Source organism: Ursus americanus, chromosome 1 (assembly GCF_024610735.1).
Source record: "Ursus americanus isolate L20-20 chromosome 1, mUrsAme1.1.p, whole genome shotgun sequence".
NCBI lineage: Eukaryota > Metazoa > Chordata > Mammalia > Carnivora > Ursidae > Ursus > Ursus americanus.
In genome coordinates, this window is record NC_142127.1 from 104,271,869 (window position 1) to 104,290,054 (window position 18,186).

General features: G+C 54.3%; 1 protein-coding gene across 1 annotated transcript in view; it reads left to right on the forward strand.

Moving 5' to 3' along the window:
- MLPH (melanophilin) overlaps positions 1-18,186 on the forward strand; it is a 42,019-nt gene that overhangs the window by 10,204 nt on the left and 13,629 nt on the right. The window contains exons 3-8 of the mRNA XM_045794042.2: positions 10,658-10,879; positions 11,021-11,133; positions 12,303-12,341; positions 14,365-14,468; positions 15,639-15,755; positions 16,882-17,098. Of these exons, the coding sequence (XP_045649998.2) occupies positions 10,658-10,879; positions 11,021-11,133; positions 12,303-12,341; positions 14,365-14,468; positions 15,639-15,755; positions 16,882-17,098 (812 nt within the window). The remainder of the gene's footprint in view (positions 1-10,657; positions 10,880-11,020; positions 11,134-12,302; positions 12,342-14,364; positions 14,469-15,638; positions 15,756-16,881; positions 17,099-18,186) is intronic.

The following is an 18,186-nucleotide window of genomic DNA, read 5'->3' on the forward strand; positions in this document are numbered from 1 at the left end:
ATTGGCTGGGAGCAAATTTGCCAAACAACCAGACCACCGAATATCCCAGTTGGAAAACAGACAACAACCATATTTCTTTTACTATTTACAAGTTAACAGAAATGGGTATTAGGTGGAGTTGTCGCCAGACGTGAAAGTGCCAGTCTGCTGCGAAGGATGTGGGGACGGGACCCGGTAAAGACCCAGCACCGGCTCCCACGCTGTAGGCACAACGCGCCTTAGGGTGTCCTCCAGCAAAGCACGTGACCAGTGAGCTGGCCCGATCCCCCATATCTGGGAGGAGAGACAACACGGATGCCTTTCCTCCAAATCGCCTGGAAGGAGTTTCTGAGGGTCTAGCTCCTGGGTGGCGGGAACCTCGTAGGGAGCACCCCAAATGGGTGGCTTTCCTTGCAGGCTGTTTCGGGAGGTGGACAAGAGGGGGGGGCATGCCGTCTTTGATGCTGCCCCAGGCACAGAGAAATCTCTCCCCGAAGTTGGCGTGTGGGACCAGGAACTTGGGAGTGGGGTGTTTACTGTACAGGGTGTCCTGTGATTCCTGGCGTCCCATCAGGACGTGATGCCGGACTCCAAAGAACCCAAAATGCAAAGATAGACAAAATTAGGATGTTAACAACATTGGTATCAGTTGGGTGGTTTAGGATAGATTTAACTTACTCCCTGTTTCCTACCATCGAGTCCTGAGCGGTGGGCTGTATAACGAGGACGTGTGTCTTGCTGTGGATGAACTTGGAGCCTTAAAGTGGGGCAGACCCTCGTGTGAGAGAATGGCCCTCTTCATGCCGAGTCGGCTCCCTGGTGCGGGGCCTGGGCTGGGAGCTGTCCCAGGGGCAAGGGACATGAAACGTAGGATTGTCTCAGTTCCACGAAGACTGTTCGGTTGCATGCTATTGCTGATAATATTGTTAAATGGATAAAATAGAAATAAAAATACTTTCTCAACATGACGAAAGTATCCCTCAAGCAGTACTCATCAGGGTACATTAACGTTAGAAACAAGAAAAGGATTTCTGTCATCAGCACTCTACACTGCTAATTTAGCAGTGTTCTCGAGGGGCTGGCCGATGTGAAATAAATCCTAGGGACGAAGAGAGCCAAAGCTCTTATCTGCAGATGTAAAAACCCAAGGTAGTTCTCTGTAAAACCAAGAAAAAAGAGAATTTAGTAGTCTGGCTAATTACAAAAGAATATAAAAGAAAAATCGGGGTCCCCTTCTTAGACATCAAAAATAATCCGTTAGAAAATATATAGAAAAAAATTCTACTTATAATAAAAAATATGAGATACCCAAAAATATACATATCAGCAATGTGCAAAAGCAGTATGAAGAATAGCACAAAACCTTATGGAGCAACATCCGAAAACGTTAAGTAAACAGCAAGTGACACCACGTGCTCTAGGTACAGCACAAGCATCTTACTGCAGGGGGATTAATGAGCCACAATCCCAGTCGAATTCCCAAGACACTTTGGGGGACTAGAGAAAATGGTATGGAAAAATAAAGATGTAAGCTAGGACGGTTTGAATGAAAGTAGTAAGAAGGGCTTTGTTCCGGGAGATCATTTGTTTCAGGGCTACGTTAATTAAAATAAAGTGGTCCTTCACAGATGTCACCAATGAAACAACAAGGACAGGTCCAAAATACAACAAAGTACGTGTATCAATTTCTACGACAACAAAGGTAACACTTCATACCTGTCGGAAAGGCTAGTTTGGGGACAGTTGACCACCAGCAGGGGTGAGGGTTTATCTCAGATTTTTCACTGAAATGTTAAAAATGTAAAACCTGTAACTAGGAATATTCCTGAGAGAGAATATAGATAAGTACGTGTAGAATCTTGAAGTAGAAGAACCTAGGCATGACCACACAGGCGGAAATCACAACAGGAACTGATCAATACGTATCGACGAAATCAATATGGACGTACGAAATTTAAAAGAAAATTTAGGGGCGCCTGGGTGGCACAGCGGTTAAGTGTCTGCCTTCGGCTCAGGGCGTGATCCCGGCGTTCTGGGATCGAGCCCCACATAAGGCTCCTCCGCTGGGAGCCTGCTTCTTCCTCTCCCACTCCTCCTGCTTGTGTTCCCTCTCTCGCTGGCTGCCTCTATCTCTGTTGAATAAATAAATAAAATCTTAAAAAAAAAAGAAAATTTAAACTTTTAAGAAGAAGAAACAATCTAATAGAAATGGCAAGGATTCCTATCCTTGCTATGTAAGGAGCTTCTTAAAATCAAAAAGATAAGTCAGTCTTCCAAATTAGAAAAACACACATACAAAAAAACCCCCAAAACAATGAAATAGGAAAAGGATATGAACAGGAAATTCATCAAATAAGAAATGCACTTGGCCAATAAACATGAAGAAATAACTAAAAGAATAACAGGAGAAACACAAACTAATCAAAATATACCGTTTTCACGTATTTCCAAAGATGAATGAGAATCCCAGTGGTCAGCCTGGCTGATGGGTGCAGGCAAATGCAGGGCTCAAGAGAGGGACAAATGAGACCTTTGCAGAGGCCAGTCTGGCATAACGCAGCGAAAGCCCGAAACAGGTGCTCATCCCTTGAGCCAGCGAGTTCTTTGCTAAAAGTCATGCTAAGAGAGAAGCAGGAGAGGATAGTCCAAGGATCATAAGAGTGAAGAACTTCATGTCCAAAATTACAAATTTTCACCAAATAACCAACTTTAACCATGAATTCAACAATGGATTACTTAGCCCCCATTAAAAATAAAGCTGTAGCAATGAATCTTCATGACCAGTTCACGAGCTATTAAGTGGAAAAAGCAGATTGTGAAAATTATGGGTTTATGTCATTTCACTTTTTAAAAATGCATAGAAAAGTCTAATAATAACGGAGGCTCTGCGCTCGTGGAGTTTTTTCTCACTGTGCTCCCCCGCACTCACGTCTGGGGGTCTAGCCCCTACTGTTTCTTTTGCTGATCCTCCTGGACCCCGAGTATTCACGTTCGGAGGGTCCAGGGCCCCCACCTCAGCTCTGCTCTGTGCACACTCCCTCCCTGAGGGATGGTCACCGTGCCCTGTTGCTAATGCCCCCTAGACCCACGCTGCCCCGGGGGAAAGAGGAACTGAGCTCCGTCCGCTCTCCGGGGCGGCGGCCAGTGGCCACCTGCACCTGTTAAGCTCTTGAAGTGTGACGGACGCAGCTGGAGAACCAACTTTGTCCTTTTTTTCTCATTGTAACTGACCGAAATAGCTCCATGTGCCTCGTGGCTGCCATATTGGATGGTGCAAGTCCCAGATGACGCCCTCAGCCGAGAACTTTCCTCTGAACCTGTGAGGCATGTAGACAAATGGATGCTGAGCGCCTCGGCCAGGGGTCTAACCAGCATCGCTAACACAACGTGTCTAAGACAGGTCTTCATTCCTCCAAGGCCCCCACTTCCCCATCTTGGAATCAGCCTCGTTGCTGAGGTCAAGTGCCCAGGAAGCATGGTCGCTTCCACTCCTTCCCTCTCACCCACATTTCATGCCTCGAAGAGCCCCGTTGGCTCAGCCTTCAAAATAAATCCCAGCTGTGGCTCGCCGGCCACACAGAGCGGCCCCGGTTCATCCCAGCCCATCTCTCTTCTGGACATCTCCCCTCCACCCTCCCTGCCCCGCTGTCTTTCTCCCCATGGCCCTCAGGAGTCACCTTTCCTCCAGTCTCCCTATTGCACTCTCCTTCACCTCACTGGCATCCCTTCTCAGACACCACCTCCCCAGAGAAACCTCCCTGGATTGCCCCTTCTAAAATAGCCACCTCCAGACACCACTTCTTTCTGCTTCGCCTGCTGGATCTCCCTCTGCAGCACTTAGGGCTCTTCTAATATATGAGTCATGTGCTTGTTGAGTAGAATCTGTCTTCCCAGCCATGTCTAAGCCCAGTGAGGGCTCCACTTCGTCACTAAGCCCGGCACAGTGCCTGACCATGGAAAGACTCACGGCTGTCTTTGAATGTGCACAGACCCATGTGCACTGGGTCTTTGTGTTACCTCATTTCCTCCCTAGACAGGCTTGCCACGCAGCTGCTCTTACTATGCACATTTCTAGGAGGACGCTGAGGAAGGGCCAGGCTCCCTGGCTGTGACGAATGTCGGGAAATGGTTAATTGTGGGACTGTGTGGGGGAGGGGGGTCCCCTCTAAGTGTTCAACATTCATCCTCGTTATTCGTTATTCGGGTATTAAGGAGTCTTAGCTACCTAAGGAAACCCCCTTGAAGGGACCATGCAGGGAATAGCCCAGCTGTTTAACTCGCTCCATCTGGGGAAGAGCAGGTGCTGGGGACGCCTGCATCCTCCACCCGACGGACGTGCGCCACAGGGAGAGAGGCGAGCCTTCACCTGGCGTTGTGCAGCCTGTACTCACTGCCGGTTTGTGAGCTGCCTCCCGGGCTCTGGGGAGTTGGCGGGCTGCAGAGCTGCGCCCCCGTCTACGGGGGTGGCCTCTCAGCTGCATCCTGCTGGAAAGGATCGGGTCATCCCAAAGCACAGGGGGAGCGAGAGTGCTCAGCGCCCATGGTGACTCACACCCTGGGCGAGGAGGGAGCTTACCTAAATAGCACACCCTGTTTTCAAGGGCACAGCCCGAAAATCAAATATTAGGCCTGCAAACCTTCTCCCGAAAGGCAAACAGGTGGAACTGTGGATTCGCAATCTCTGCAAACAGATCGGGGTTCCTGAGACGCTCTCTGAAAGCTCTCCTGGCCTGAGATGTGAACAAACGAGGCTGGTGCTAGCAGTAGTGCCACCAAGGGGTGTGAGGTCCCCCTCGCTGGGCGGCGTGGCACCACAACAGACGCTCCGAGGGCCGCACTGCCCCTGGAGGGTGGGCTCAGCCTGAGAGCGCTGCCCGGACTGGCTGTCGCAGCAGCGAACTGGTCAGCCCTGTCCTGTTTGTCGCCCTGTGATCAGGCTCTCAACTATCCTCACGCTTTGCTGTCCTTCAGCTGTGACTGACTGTCCTGCTTTGTTCGGCCGCCGTGCAACAATCTAGCATCTCGATTCTGTGACTCATTGGTGCCTTCGGGCCCCAACACCCTGTTCTTAGGGTCACACCTGGGATTCGTCTCTCCATCTGGTGCACATCTGCAGGTTATTTTCTCAGGAAGGGCACGGGCTATGGAGTTGACATTCGGGAATCTCTTGGCTGGGAGTAAGATCTCGGCTCGCCCACTTTCCTTCAGAATTCTGGCAGAATAACACGCCCCCAAAGACACTCATGTCCTGACCCCCCGAATCTGTGGTTGGGTCAGATTACGTGCCAAAGGAGAATGCACTTGCAGATGCAACGAAGGCTGCTGATCAGCGGGCCTGGACTTGGGGAGACAGTCCTGGGCTACCCGGCTGGGCCCACGGTGACTACAAGGGGCCCTGTGGGAGGAAGGAAGCGGGGAGGCAGGACAGCGCGGTGAGGGGCACCCCACCTGCTGTGCTGGCTCTGAAGGTTAGAGAAGGGGCCTCGGGCCAGTGGTACGCCCTCGGGACACTGCAAAGAGCCAGAGAACAGATTCTCCCCTAGAGCCTTCTGGAAGGATTACCATCCTGCCAACACTTTGATGGTGGCCCCGTGACACCCACGTTAGGCTTCGGACCTCCAGAGCTGTCAGATAAAAAGTCGGAGTTATTTTAAGCCGTGGAGGGTGTGGGCCTGTGCTAGAGCAGCCACAGGAAACGGCCCTGTGGCTTCCAGCTTCCTCCCACCACCTGCCCGCCACTCGTGCTCCCCCAGCGCGAGCCCGCAGTGTCCTGACCGAGCAATGTGGGCCGTCTGCGTGTGTGCAGCCTGCAGTCCAGCAGCTCCTGATCTGAAGACCCAGCTCCTTTTCTTCTCCTGCTTGGGAGGGTGTTCGTGTATTTTTCCAGTGATCACTGCTTCCGTGGCCTGGTCAAAACTCACAGCCAACCAAGCTGTGCAGAGAAGAGCGGTTCGTTTATGCCCTGAGATTGCTCGTGGGCCCCACCGCCCGGGCGGAAGACGGCTGCAGCTTCCTTTCTGGTATCAACCCTCTGCTCGCTTACACTGACTCTTCACGGCCTAGTCTTGTGTTTCAGAGTCCCCCATCCCCACACCCCCTGCTTTTGGCCCTCGGGGTGATAGAGTTGCTGGGGTCTTGGTTCTGCACACTGCCCACTGGCTCCTTGCTGGTCCCTGAGGCAGCGTGGAGGGTCAGGTCTGCTTCCAGAATGAGGACCATCGCTCATGAATCGTCCCAGTCAGGCGTTGGGAGCAGCTGGCAGCCGCCACTGAGATCCCTGATCCTAGCCATCAGCCTCACGTGCTGTGGCCTCTTCACGCCAGCCCAAGACCGCCAGTCCCCGGGCCTCTCAGCACCTCATGCTTTCCTGCAGGGACAGGGTCTAAGGATCGCCTAACCCAAGACGCAGTGGGCAGAAGGCCTGGTCGAGCTCATCCCTCTTTCAATGGCTGCTGGGGAACGTGGCCCCCGTGTCCTCCTCCCAAGCTGACCCTGGAGAGCACACCACTCACCCCTGGGTCCTGGGCTTTCCCCAGTACTCACACCGTGCTCCCCTCCGGATTTTCCCTGAAGAGGGGGAGAGCAGGGACGCGTGGGTCTGCCCTCTTCACATCATCCCTAGCCTTTCTCCCTTCCACACCCAGTCATGGCCAAGAGGAGACTTGCCTTCCCCTTCCTGTCTTGAAAGGGCATTCCTTGCACCAGACCCGCCTTGTCCTGCGAAGTCACTAAGCCCCTCTTGAGAACAGCAGGCATCTCCCCTCCACTCTCGGTTCTGGATGTTGGCGCCCCAGGGCGGGCTGGAAGTCGGAGGGCAGGGCACAGTGCTGTGGATTTCTGATCCCAGGGTCTCCCCTCTGCCGAGCTTCTCCTCCATCCGTCCCTGATTCCACTGCCAACTCCGTCTCTCCTCGTGCCCGTCCCTTCATCCTTTCCTCTGCATCTGGGGAAGCAAACTTGCTTCAGAATCAGCCTTTCTCGAGCATTTCGGCCTCAGACTCCCTTTACAGAGAGCCCCAAAGAGCATACGTTCATATGGATTACATATGTCAATATTGACCCTATCGGAAATTAAAACCAGGCATTTAAAAAATATTCATTCATTCATTTAAAAATAACAATAGTAAAACTTACACATTAACATAAATAACATTTTTCTAAAAAATAACTTTTCCCAAAACCAATGAGAAGACCGACGTGTTCTGGTATTTTTGGAGATCCCTTCCATGTCCGGTGTAATAGGAGGTGACTGAATTCTCGTTTCGGCTTCTGTTTTGAATGTATTGGAATATGTTGTTTTGGCTGAAGAATTTTTTAAAAAATCTAGCCTCCTACCGACATGTAGTTGGAAAAAAGGGGTGTGTTTCAGAGTCTTCCCAGATGATTATGGACATTGTGCTTCGATATTACAAAGGAACCCAGCAACTGGTGATTTCTTAAAGGTAGTTGCACGGTGGGATCTGAACGTGTATCAGTGAACTAAAACCCATTGATCTGTCCTGCACTCAAAGTGCATCTTGCACCCCTGTGTGGTTTTGTCACACCAAATACAGTTTCCAGATGGTGACACATTTCATTATACACCGAAAAAATCCCATGGGTTACCATCACCACTGATGTCATCAGCAACCTCCAAGTGCTGGACACTGTCAGGCTCACGGTGGCAGACATAAACTTCCCAAGGTTCTTCTTCGTGCTCAAAGAAGAGTTTTGTCATTGGCCACAAATATTGTCACTTGTTTTCCTCGAGGTGACGGGCTCACTGTGTTCATTTCTAAGAGAAAGTCTGACAAACACCCACGTTTATCTTCCAGTTGTTCTTTTAAGTAAAAATGATGCTTCGTGAAAAAAAATTCTAGTTCATGTTGGAACTCCAGCCATTGGCTGCTTCCTTACATCAAGACCCCGGTGGTGCTTCAGGATGTAGCAGAAATGCCTTCCGTGCATGCTTCTCATTTCTTCACACGGGATATTAAAAAGACACATGCTCAAAGGTCAAGGTTTAATCAGATGAGTAACTGTTATTGTAGCATCGAGGACCTACCTTTAGTCGGAACACACTTCATCAAAGACATGCTCTTCTTTACCTTTGTGACAAATCCCGCAAGGACTGCTGGTACGGTTTGTGCCTCTGCCTTGACCCATGCTACGGTCCTAGCTGTTTGGCTGTCATTGCTTCTCCGCCACTGGTGCCGGTGTCAAAGACCAAACAAGAGAAACAACATCTCAACATTGTTACTAAAATAGTTTTGACTTTGTGGAACCTCTTAAAGGGTCTTGAGAACCTCCAGGGGTCCCTGGATTACACCTTGAGAACCACTCTTCTCAATCATGGGATGTAGTATGTACAGTGGTAATTCCGCCCATCTTCCACCCCATTGTCAGTTTCCATCCCTTCTTGTCTTTGTTGGGGCCGTCTCTCCTCCACCTCGGTGAGCATAGCCTGTGGTCTTTCCATCTCATCCTGGTTCCTTCTTTATCTCCTCCTCTCTCTCAGTCCCAGTTAGCACACCAAGCAGCTTCTTTCAAGTCTTCTGGTTTTGACCGTCGATCACATTCAGGGTGCCTTTCCTTCCTGGGGCTGACTTGAACTGATAGCTGCTGATGCAGCCGTGGTGGAGGGACATCTGGTCGACCCAGTGTTTGCAATAAGCAGGGTGTGTGGATTGCTCTGCCCGCCCCCCCACTTCCTCCCCGTGCGGCTCCAGGTCGGGGTGATTGCCCCTGAAATATGTCAGTGTCCAGCCACCACAAGAGTGGCTCTTATCTCAGAGGACTTCCGGTCCCGGGATGTGGTTGTCCTGCAGGTCCTCATCCTTCTTCCCACTGGGCTGAGGGTGTGGTTCTGCCTGGATACAGAATGAAGGGCACTTGCTGGGAGAGAGGCAAAGGGGTGGCCTCTAGCTTTTCTGGCTGATGCAGGTACAGTCCGAGGGGAAATGGAGGAGGTTAGGCCCTGCCCACCTGGCTCCAGGTGCCTGTGCTCGCGGGCTTGCGGCAAAGATGTCAGTGCAGCTCTATCTGTGGATGGCAGCTCTCCCCGTGCACGGCTGCCATATGAGGCCGTGTTTTCTTGGTTTTCAAAGCCGAGAGTTTCATTTGTGGGCCAGCCTTCCAGAGTGTTCGAACAACGAGCAGGGAGCAGGAAATCAGTAAAGGGCAGTCAATGCCACTTAAACTGGGAGTAGTGTCCTGAAGCTTCCTAGAGGCACTGCCTCGTCTCCCGCCTCCACCGTGCTCTGGGATGTCCCCGTCGGAAACCACAGGCGCCGAGTTCCCACAAGACAGTGGCACCCAAGGGTCTGTCTGATTTTTGTCACTAAGAATGGATTAAGTGGATCTCATTGAAAACTAAAAATATTGCATTTGCCAAACATGCTTTAAAATCCAGAACAAAGGGAATGTGCCCATGATGCAGAGGGGACACTTCCCAGTCGGCTTACTCAGGCGAGCCCACCAGGAAAGTCTGAGGGGACTGTGGTTTTCCCGGGACGTCCACCCTCCAAGCCAAGCCATTGCAGCCTTGCTCTGTGGAAGCAAACCTGGGCTGGGGGTGGGGGGACAGCTCAGCCTGCTCCCCGGCTGGAAGGGACCCAAAACCGTGTGCGAGGAGATGCCTCCTCTCTGTGTCCCCAGGACCCTTGTGACCTTCTAGGAAGAGTGCAGTGACCTGTCACTTTCTCAGTAGGGTGCCAGCCCCCCTTGCCTGGTGCCATCCTCCTTGAAGGGCCGTTCACGCAGGCCAGCGTGCAGAGCGGTGTGACCGGCCAGGGCCTCACAGAGAGGAGCACAGCCCTGCCCTTGTAACGAGCTTTACCTCTGCCTTCTCTGTGGCTTCTGTGGCAGTTCCGACCAGCCCGTGGACCACCTGGATTTTTTTCTCTTCTCCAACCTCCCCTTCAACAATTAGACTGGGTGACAGATTGGGGTTCGAAATAACCATGTGTCGTGACCAGGTGCACCCCCAGGACCCCACCCGGCTCTGGCCCTGCTGGGCTCCCCAGAGCCACCAACCTCACCCCCTCCAAGGAAGGTTGGACACCCGGTGCGAGGGACCGTAGGCCCACCCTCATCCGGTGAAGCCCGGTGCCGGAGCACAGTCTCTGAGCTTGGGGCTGTGCAGCAGGAAAGCTCCGGGCTCCATCTCAAAGCTGGAGTTCAGGCCCTCTGTCCCTCCTCTCTCCGTTACAAGTTATGTGAGATGGTGCGGGGAGTGGTGGCAACCGTCCCAGCCTGGGATTCGGAGCCTTGGTGGGTCGCGGCCTTTCGGCATTGGATGAAAGTCACGGGCACGCAGCCTGGAAAAATGTACGATTGTAAGGAGTCACGGAAATGTTTAAAAGCAACTTTCCTTCTGTAAAAATAAGGTGTTTCAATTCCAACCTAGCCTAACTGCACATGTTTGACCCCAACTTTCTGGGCTTCCCCCTTGCCCCTCCCTGGGAGAGAGTGGGAGCCTGGAGCTGGGACAGCAGACAGGGAGCGCTGCCTGGGGTGCCTTTACTCAACTTAGGATTACTGTTTTCTCTGTACGAGAAAGCTCCTCTGTGTGTGTGTGTGTGTGTGTGTGTGTGTGTGTGTGTGTGTGTTTGCACACACATATGTGCAAGCATTTAAAACCTGTTGCAAAAACAAGGTGGGTGTCTCATAGATTCCTTGTTTCCAACATTTTCCTAAGGGGATTGAAGGGCCGGATCAAGAAGGAGAGCTCCCAGAGGGAGCTGCTTGCGGACTCGGCGCACCTGAACGAGACCCACTGTGCCCGCTGCCTGCAGCCCTACCGGCTCCTGGTGACCCCCAAAAGGCAATGCCTGGACTGCCGCCTCTTCACCTGCCAAGACTGCAGCCACGCCCACCCAGAGGAGCAGGGCTGGCTCTGCGACCCCTGCCACCTGGCCAGGTGAGCCACGGCCTGGAGTCCAAGGGACGCTGTGGGTGTTAGGGCCCGACATGTCCCCCCGGGGGGCTGGCTGAAGAAGGGTGGGCACGGACGTGGGCCGCCCAGGGCAGTGCCGCGGGCCTGAGCTCCGTCTCTCTGCAGGGTGGTGAAGATCGGCTCCGTGGAGTGGTACCACCAGCACCTGCGAGCCCGCTTCAAGCGCTTTGGGAGTGCGAAAGTGATCCGCTCCCTGTGCGGACGGCTGCAGGGGGGAGGTGAGGAGTGCAGCTCTCCGGGGGTCACTTTTTGTTCCCACATGTGTTTTATGTTTCAGGACCAAGCAGATCCTTTGGAATGGGTGTGCGCCCTGTCAGTCCCTTCCAGGGGTTTTATACGAGGTTGACTGCTTTCTGTGCGGTGCAAATTTCTGCACCCACCCTGGCCTGGCCCCCTGGGAAGTCCTGCATGCTGCTGACAACCCCCACTATTTGAAATCCTACTTTTCAAGGCTTCCTAGCAGGTGGAGACCTCATAGCCAAGGTCTCAAACTCAGTGGCTAGTTGAATAACCAGGCGCTGGTTAATACATGTTCTCCGGGCCCTTCCTCCCTGGGGGCCTAGATTTTCTCTTTTCAACAAACATCCCCTGTGCATCTGATGGGCCGAGGGGTCTTCGTGCAGCTGGAGAGGCTTAGTCTGGCCTCACCACAGGGCTCAAGGGTGAGAACCACAGGGAGCAGGGTGGAAAGCCATACTGCAAAGCGTTTGAGAATCTCTACCCCAAAGGCATCCCTGTTCACAGAGGCCACGTTAGGACCCCTGAGGACCTGGTCTCGCTCTGGGAGGTGCCGATTCCAGTTACTGGGTGGGCTCGGGTATCTGTCTTGTGTGAACGGCTGTGGGGATTGTGATGTCCAGCCAGGGTGCAGAGTTGCTGGACCCACCAGCCGGCACCTGCCAATTTCAAAGTTGTCATCACTGATGGCCACGAGGTGGCGCTGTGGGGCAACAGGAACCCCGACTCCCTGCGCGCTCTGCCTGGCCCCCGTGTCCCATGTTCTGGGGTGATGCCCAGGCTGAATTCTCTCTACGGGAACCTGGGAGTACAGCTCACTGAGTCACAGAGGGTGCAGGGAAGGAAAGTTGCATGTTTGTTTTCAAGTAGTCAAACTGAAAAAAAAAGATTGAAGTTACTAGTTTGAAACCTGGGCAGCCAGGGCTGAATGCAGACTGGCCACCTGAGGGGGTGGCGGGCCGCTGGGGGTCTTCTCCAGGTGAACCTGCAGAGCGATGGGGGTGCTTTCCCGAGGCCCCCGTACCAGGACAGGCAGACGCTGCGGGAGTCGGTCGTCACAGTGCCGAGAAGGAATGAGAGGAAACCCGTCCTCAAGCACGCGGTCTCGGGAGGATGTCTTTCTTCCCAGCACCTTTCCTTTTGGTTCTAGGTTTGCCTGACAGAGCGCGAAGCTCGCCTGACATCCACAGTAAGTGCTTGGTGCTCCCCGGTTTCGTGTTTGTTTCCACCTCCGTGCCAAGAGCGGCTGAGAGCTCTCCTCCGTGTCGGGAGCAGGGGAATCCCGCGGGCTTGCTCTCGAGAGATGGGTTACTATCGCTCAAACCGGGCCGCCTGGGTGGCTCGGCCGTTAAGCGTCTGCCTTGGCTCAGGGCGTGAACTCAGGGTCCTGGGATCGAGCCCCACATCGGGCTCCCTGCCCTGCTGGGAGCCTGCTTCTTCCTCTCCCACTCCCCCTGCTTGTGTTCTCTCTCTCACTGTCTCTCTCTGTCAAATAAGTAAATAAAATCTTTTAAAAAAAAAAAATCTCTCTCAAACCCTCGTCCCAAGTGGAGAGAGAGATGTAAGGAGTCCATAACCAAAAGGGGCACAGAGCTCCTGTTCCTGTACAGTCTTGGGGGCAGCTCCACGCTGACAGGCCACGCGCATGCACACACCCACACACGCATGCACACACAGACATGCGCGTGTGCCCGGGCCTCCAGGAGCCATGCCCACATTCCCTCGGTGCAGGTGGAGTTCAGCTCAGTATCTTCTGTCGGGTGCTTTGGGGTGAGTTTCCTCCAGACTCACGATCCAGAGAATGAAAATAATCACCCGATCCATCCGCTGCATGGGTCCGAGTTTGCGGGGCACTGAAGGGCTTCAGGGGCATTCTGACGTAGAGTAAATGCCCTGCTTAGTCACGCTTGAGACCTCCCCGCACCCAAGGCACAGGGAGTGAGGGCCTGGGCGCGGGCTGGGGGGTGTGCAGGGGCAGCACGTGTGGGCCCGGCCCCACAGCCCATGCTCCCCCAGTGCAGGGGTGCCCTCGTGACCCCTGAGGGAAGGCCGATGATCCATGCTCTAAAACCCCAGAGCTCATTTCCTGAACCCCTCTGGTGACGTAAAGGAGAACAGGGGCCAGGCCAGTGTGAGTGGGAGAACAGGGGGAAGAGGCCGTGATGGGGCCACCTGGGTGCTCAGGTGAGGCAGGGGGCCTGGGGGCAGAGAAAGGAGAGTAGGGGGCCCTGGGGCTGAGGCTCACCTCCTTCCCAGCTGTGTCTGCGGCCTGCAGATAACCATACAAAATGACTGTAGGTAAAGCAGTTTGTTTGAGAAAACATGACTTAGCTCTCGGCCTTCTTCACCCACCACAAGGCCGGGGATGCAGATTACCCAAGAAACAGTCTGTGAACGGAGGGCAAATGCCTGAGGGCTTGACCTTAGACAAAATTGATGCAGAGTAATAGTTTTCTGCTGGGATTCAGACTGGGTCCAACTGATGCTTGGGTAGGTCTTTGTAAGGCCAGCTGATGGCCTTGCCTGGATGTGTCACAGTGGGTGGATGGATGGATGGACATGTGCATGCAGAATGGATGAATGGGTGTGTGGATGGATGGATGGATGGATGGATGGATGGATGGATGGGTGTATGGATGGATGGATGGGTGGAGAATGGATGAATGGGTGTGTGGGTGGATGGATGGATGGAGAATGGATGAATGGGTGTGTGGATGGATGGATGGGTGGAGAATGGATGAATGGGTGTGTGGATGGATGGATGGATGGATGGAGAATGGATGAATGGGTGTGTGGATGGATGGATGGGTGGAGAATGGATGAATGGGTGTGTGGATGGATGGATGGATGGGTGGAGAATGGATGAATGGGTGTGTGGATGGATGGATGGGTGGAGAATGGATGAATGGGTGTGTGGGTGGATGGATGGATGGAGAATGGATGAATGGGTGTGTGGATGGATGGATGGATGGAGAATGGATGAATGGGTGTGTGGATGGATGGATGGAGAATGGATAAGTGGGTGGGTAGGTGGATGGATGAGTGATATGGGTGGGGGAGTAGATGGGTGAGTGGATAGGTTGGTTGGATGGACTGGTAGGTGGATGGGTGGTTGAGTGGTAGATGGATGGATGGATGAATGGGTAGGTGGGTGGATGGTTTGCCCCCAGTCTTCTTCACCCTGGGTTCAATCATGCACGTGTCCATTGCAGGTGGGCCTGAGCCAAGCCCTGGCGAGGGAAGTGGAGACAGTGAGCAGACAGAGGAGGATGGAGAACTGGACACAGTGGCCCAGCCCCAACCCATTGGCAGCAAAGTGAGTCTTCCCCAATCAGCCCCCACCCCCAGCTGGAGCCTGGGGTTCTGATGTCCAAAAAATCTCAGTGCTCCCCTTCACTACTGGTTACTACAGCATGAGCACGAAGACCCTGCCTCCCTCCATGTGCCCTGTCAGTCTCTGAGACACTGAGCAACAGATAGGATAGTGCTTTCAGCATATGGTGTCACCATAAGAAACCCCAAAGCAAACCATGGGGAGCACAGAGCCCACAGGGAAGCCTGCCTGACCCGTCTGGTCAGGGCCCCGGGGGGCCGGCTCGTGAGGTTGTGAGGGCAGGTAGGGGTCCCAGAGGGCACCTGCTGTCTTCCAAGGTGGCCCTTGCATCTTTTAGGGAAGTGAACCCCGTTAGACTCTCTTCTGTGAACATTTTGCTTTTCTTTGTAGCCAGCCACGAGCCTTGCTTTTGTTAGCGTTTGTTTCTGTCTTCACTTATTTTGTAACGTATTTTTGGTGATAAACAAGCAAAGTACCCCCCAGGGTTTCTGGGGGGGATGACGAAGGGGAGCAGGTTGGGGCCAGGGGGACAAGGAGTTTAGTTAGAGGCACTGGGAGGAGACTGGCGTCCGTGAGATTCAGCACCAGGTCTGGCCAGTCTACAGTGAGAAAGTTGTATTCCTGTCACTCGGTGAGCTTAAAGAATATTAGCCAGTATCTGGAATATTCCCTATACGATACTTTGAAAGGATCCAAATTATCGTGAGGGGGATTTCAGTAGATGGGTGCTCTTCATGTGAACAACGTGGAGTGCTCCCCCACCTCTGTGGCCTCACCTAGTGGGTGCCCCTCATTTGCTGGACCCCCCACCCCCCGACACCTGTCAAGGGAAAGAAGCACCTGCCAGCCCTAGAGAAGACGGCCCGTCCTCCCGACCCCGCGCCCCGACGCTGCAGCGCCTCTGAGCAGCCGAACGTCCTCGGGCCGAGCAGGGGTTTCCTTCTGCTCTTCTAAGAGAGCTAAGGATGCAGATCCTGCAGGGCTTTCGGAGGGGCAGCCCTCTGGGCCCCTTGGTGCTGCCTTGGGGTCCTTCTGGAGGTGGATGTGCCCCTGGAGGCGCCCACCCTGCTGCCCAGGGCTGAGGGGTCCCTGGCCCTCTCTGTCAAGCTGACCCCGGCTCTCCTCCTCTTGCCCACGTCTGCACCTGCTAAGAAAAAGCGCCTCTCCATTCACGACTTGGACTTAGAGGCAGATTCTGACGACTCCACTTGGTTTGGCGGTCACACCCCATATTCGTCCCCAGTCCCAGCGGCCACAGACAGCGGGCAGGTCAGTAGGCTCTCGTTTCTGCCCCCGCCCTTCCTCGGATAACCTGAGCGACAGGCACTCAGGCCCCAGGTGGGAGACGGCGCTCTGGGAAGGGGTCCGATGGCCATAGCAGGCACCAGGGCACGACAGGCCAGGAGAGAGTTGGGGTGGGGGTCACAGGACCCAGAAGCTTCATACTCCCCATCTCTGCAGAGACAGAGCTGGCAGCTTGGAGAAATGGAGTGCGGGCTGGGAACCAAGGCTGGACAAATGAGGGGCCCAGGGCATTCGGGCGGGCTGCTTACCCCGGAAGTAAGGCTTCTACCCTGTGATTCAGAAGGGCAGGCCAGAGAACGGGCGTCTGCCCTGGACGCAGGGCCTGACACGTGCCTGGGCGTCCATCTGGAGGTTCCAGGCCAGAGCTGAGGTGGGTGCGTCTGCCCAGGCTGATCTGCAGACTGCTTTGGGGGAGAGGACAGCAGGGTAGTGGGCTCCACCCCAGAGGCCTTTGGGCCACAGGTCCTACTCCAGCTGTAAGACCAGTTCCTGCGGTCTCCACTTCCTGTGGCCTCCAGGGCCTGAGGACTGCTTCCTTTCTGCCCCCCTCAAGCTGGAAAGGAGCTGAGGCATGTGGCTTCCAGAAGCCCCTAGCACCTTGTTTCCTTGGGGACGAGGGCACAACAGAGAGAACCCTCTGCCAGCCCGAGGAAGGGTAGAGGCGGAGGTGCTGGGGTTGCAGCCGAGGGGCCCCCCAGGAGCACTGCCCACACTCCCTCTTGCCTTTCTGGGACTATTAAGGTATACGAAGTTAGAGCAATGCATCCCCCCAGAATAACTTCCCCATCCACCTCCCCAGGGCTTCGGTGTCTAGGTGGGTCGGAGCCCCTGAAGCTGTCACATGTGTTCCCTTGTACGACGAATGGCCCAGGGTCTCGGGAGCCCCAGCCTTCCACAGACGCATGACACAGAGTAGGCAGTAAAAGCTTCTCCGCAGGACTTCTGAAAGTAAAGGGAACTGAGTTGCAAGGGGCCAGAGCTGAGGGGTGTCAGCGTGTGCTCTGATGATGTCTGGAAACCCTCCAGACTGGGATGGGAAGACCCACATGCCGGAGCTGCCCCTCCTGGTAAAACCTCACGCGCCCAGCAGGTCCCGTGTGCTGAGGCCCTCGTGGGTGAGCCCCATGCCAAGGACACCTCCCAGGAGGCCACGGTCCTGGAGCAGGCCGATGTCAGCGCCCCCGGGTGCCACCCCCATCCAGAAGAGCAGACAGACAGCCTCTCACCTGCCAGACGGGACACCCTCACCGAGCTCGGCCTCCCTGGAGAGTCGTGCACGACAGCCCCAGGGACCACCGCCACAGCTGGTAGGTCACTTGATGGGCTCTGCATGGAGGAGGGGGTCAGCGGAAAACCCGCCCGCTGCCCTGATTTGTGCAGACACACTGGCCGAGTGATAGCAGCCTCTTTCTTCACTGCATCGTCCGGCCTGTGAGGTCCTAGTAGACGCCATCCACACCTGCTCCCACCCCCAGGCTGGGCGCTGCTCTTGTAACACTCAGAAGTTCCAGTATTAACGTCTCGACTGGCCACACGGCTTATTGCCACCTTGAGGGAGGATATGAGCTGGTTTGGAGTAGGGACATGCAGGTGTCCCTGAAATGATTAGGGTCACTGGTCCCCTGGACCAACCCTGACCAAAGGACAGGGCAGGTCCAAGCCTGGGGACTGACTGTGCACATGGGGACCCATAGTACACTTGGGGACGGATGGTGCATTTGGGGATGGATGGTGGACCTGGGAACGGACGGTGCACCTGGGGATGGACGATACACTTGGGGATGGAAGGTACACTTGGGGACCCATAGTACACTTGGGGACAGATGGTGCATTTGGGGATGGATGGTGCACCTGGGGACGGACGGTGCACCTGGGGACGGACGGTGCAGGTTCCGTTTGGGCACTGCTTCCCCTGGTCCACCATCAGCTCCCATCTGTGAATCGCGGGGTCTGTAAGTGCTGAGAACCTAGACTTGCTCAGTTTAATTTTGTTGTCAGACAGTGTGCTTCATAATGAAATCCTGAATTGCTGTCTTTTCCTGTGCCCTGTGGGAGTGTGGGTTCAGGAGTTCAGACACCCTACTGATGCAGGAGCAGATGAGACCACAGAGGCAGCCCGGCCCTCCTGCTAATGAGCCCCCACGTGACCGCCGCGTGGGGCCAGCTGCCGGGAAATATGGTTAAGTCACTGTCTGCCAGGAAATCAGTCCCCTTTCTGTTTTCCTTTTCATTATATTATAGGGACCATAATCTCATGGTCCACAGGCCAATTAGGATGCTGGGGGCATTTGGGGAGGAACATGGGGCTTTACTTCCTCCTGAACAGTGAATAAACGAATCTATATTGAATAAGTCATAGGATAGGGACAGACAGGGACGTGCACAGACTCCGTGC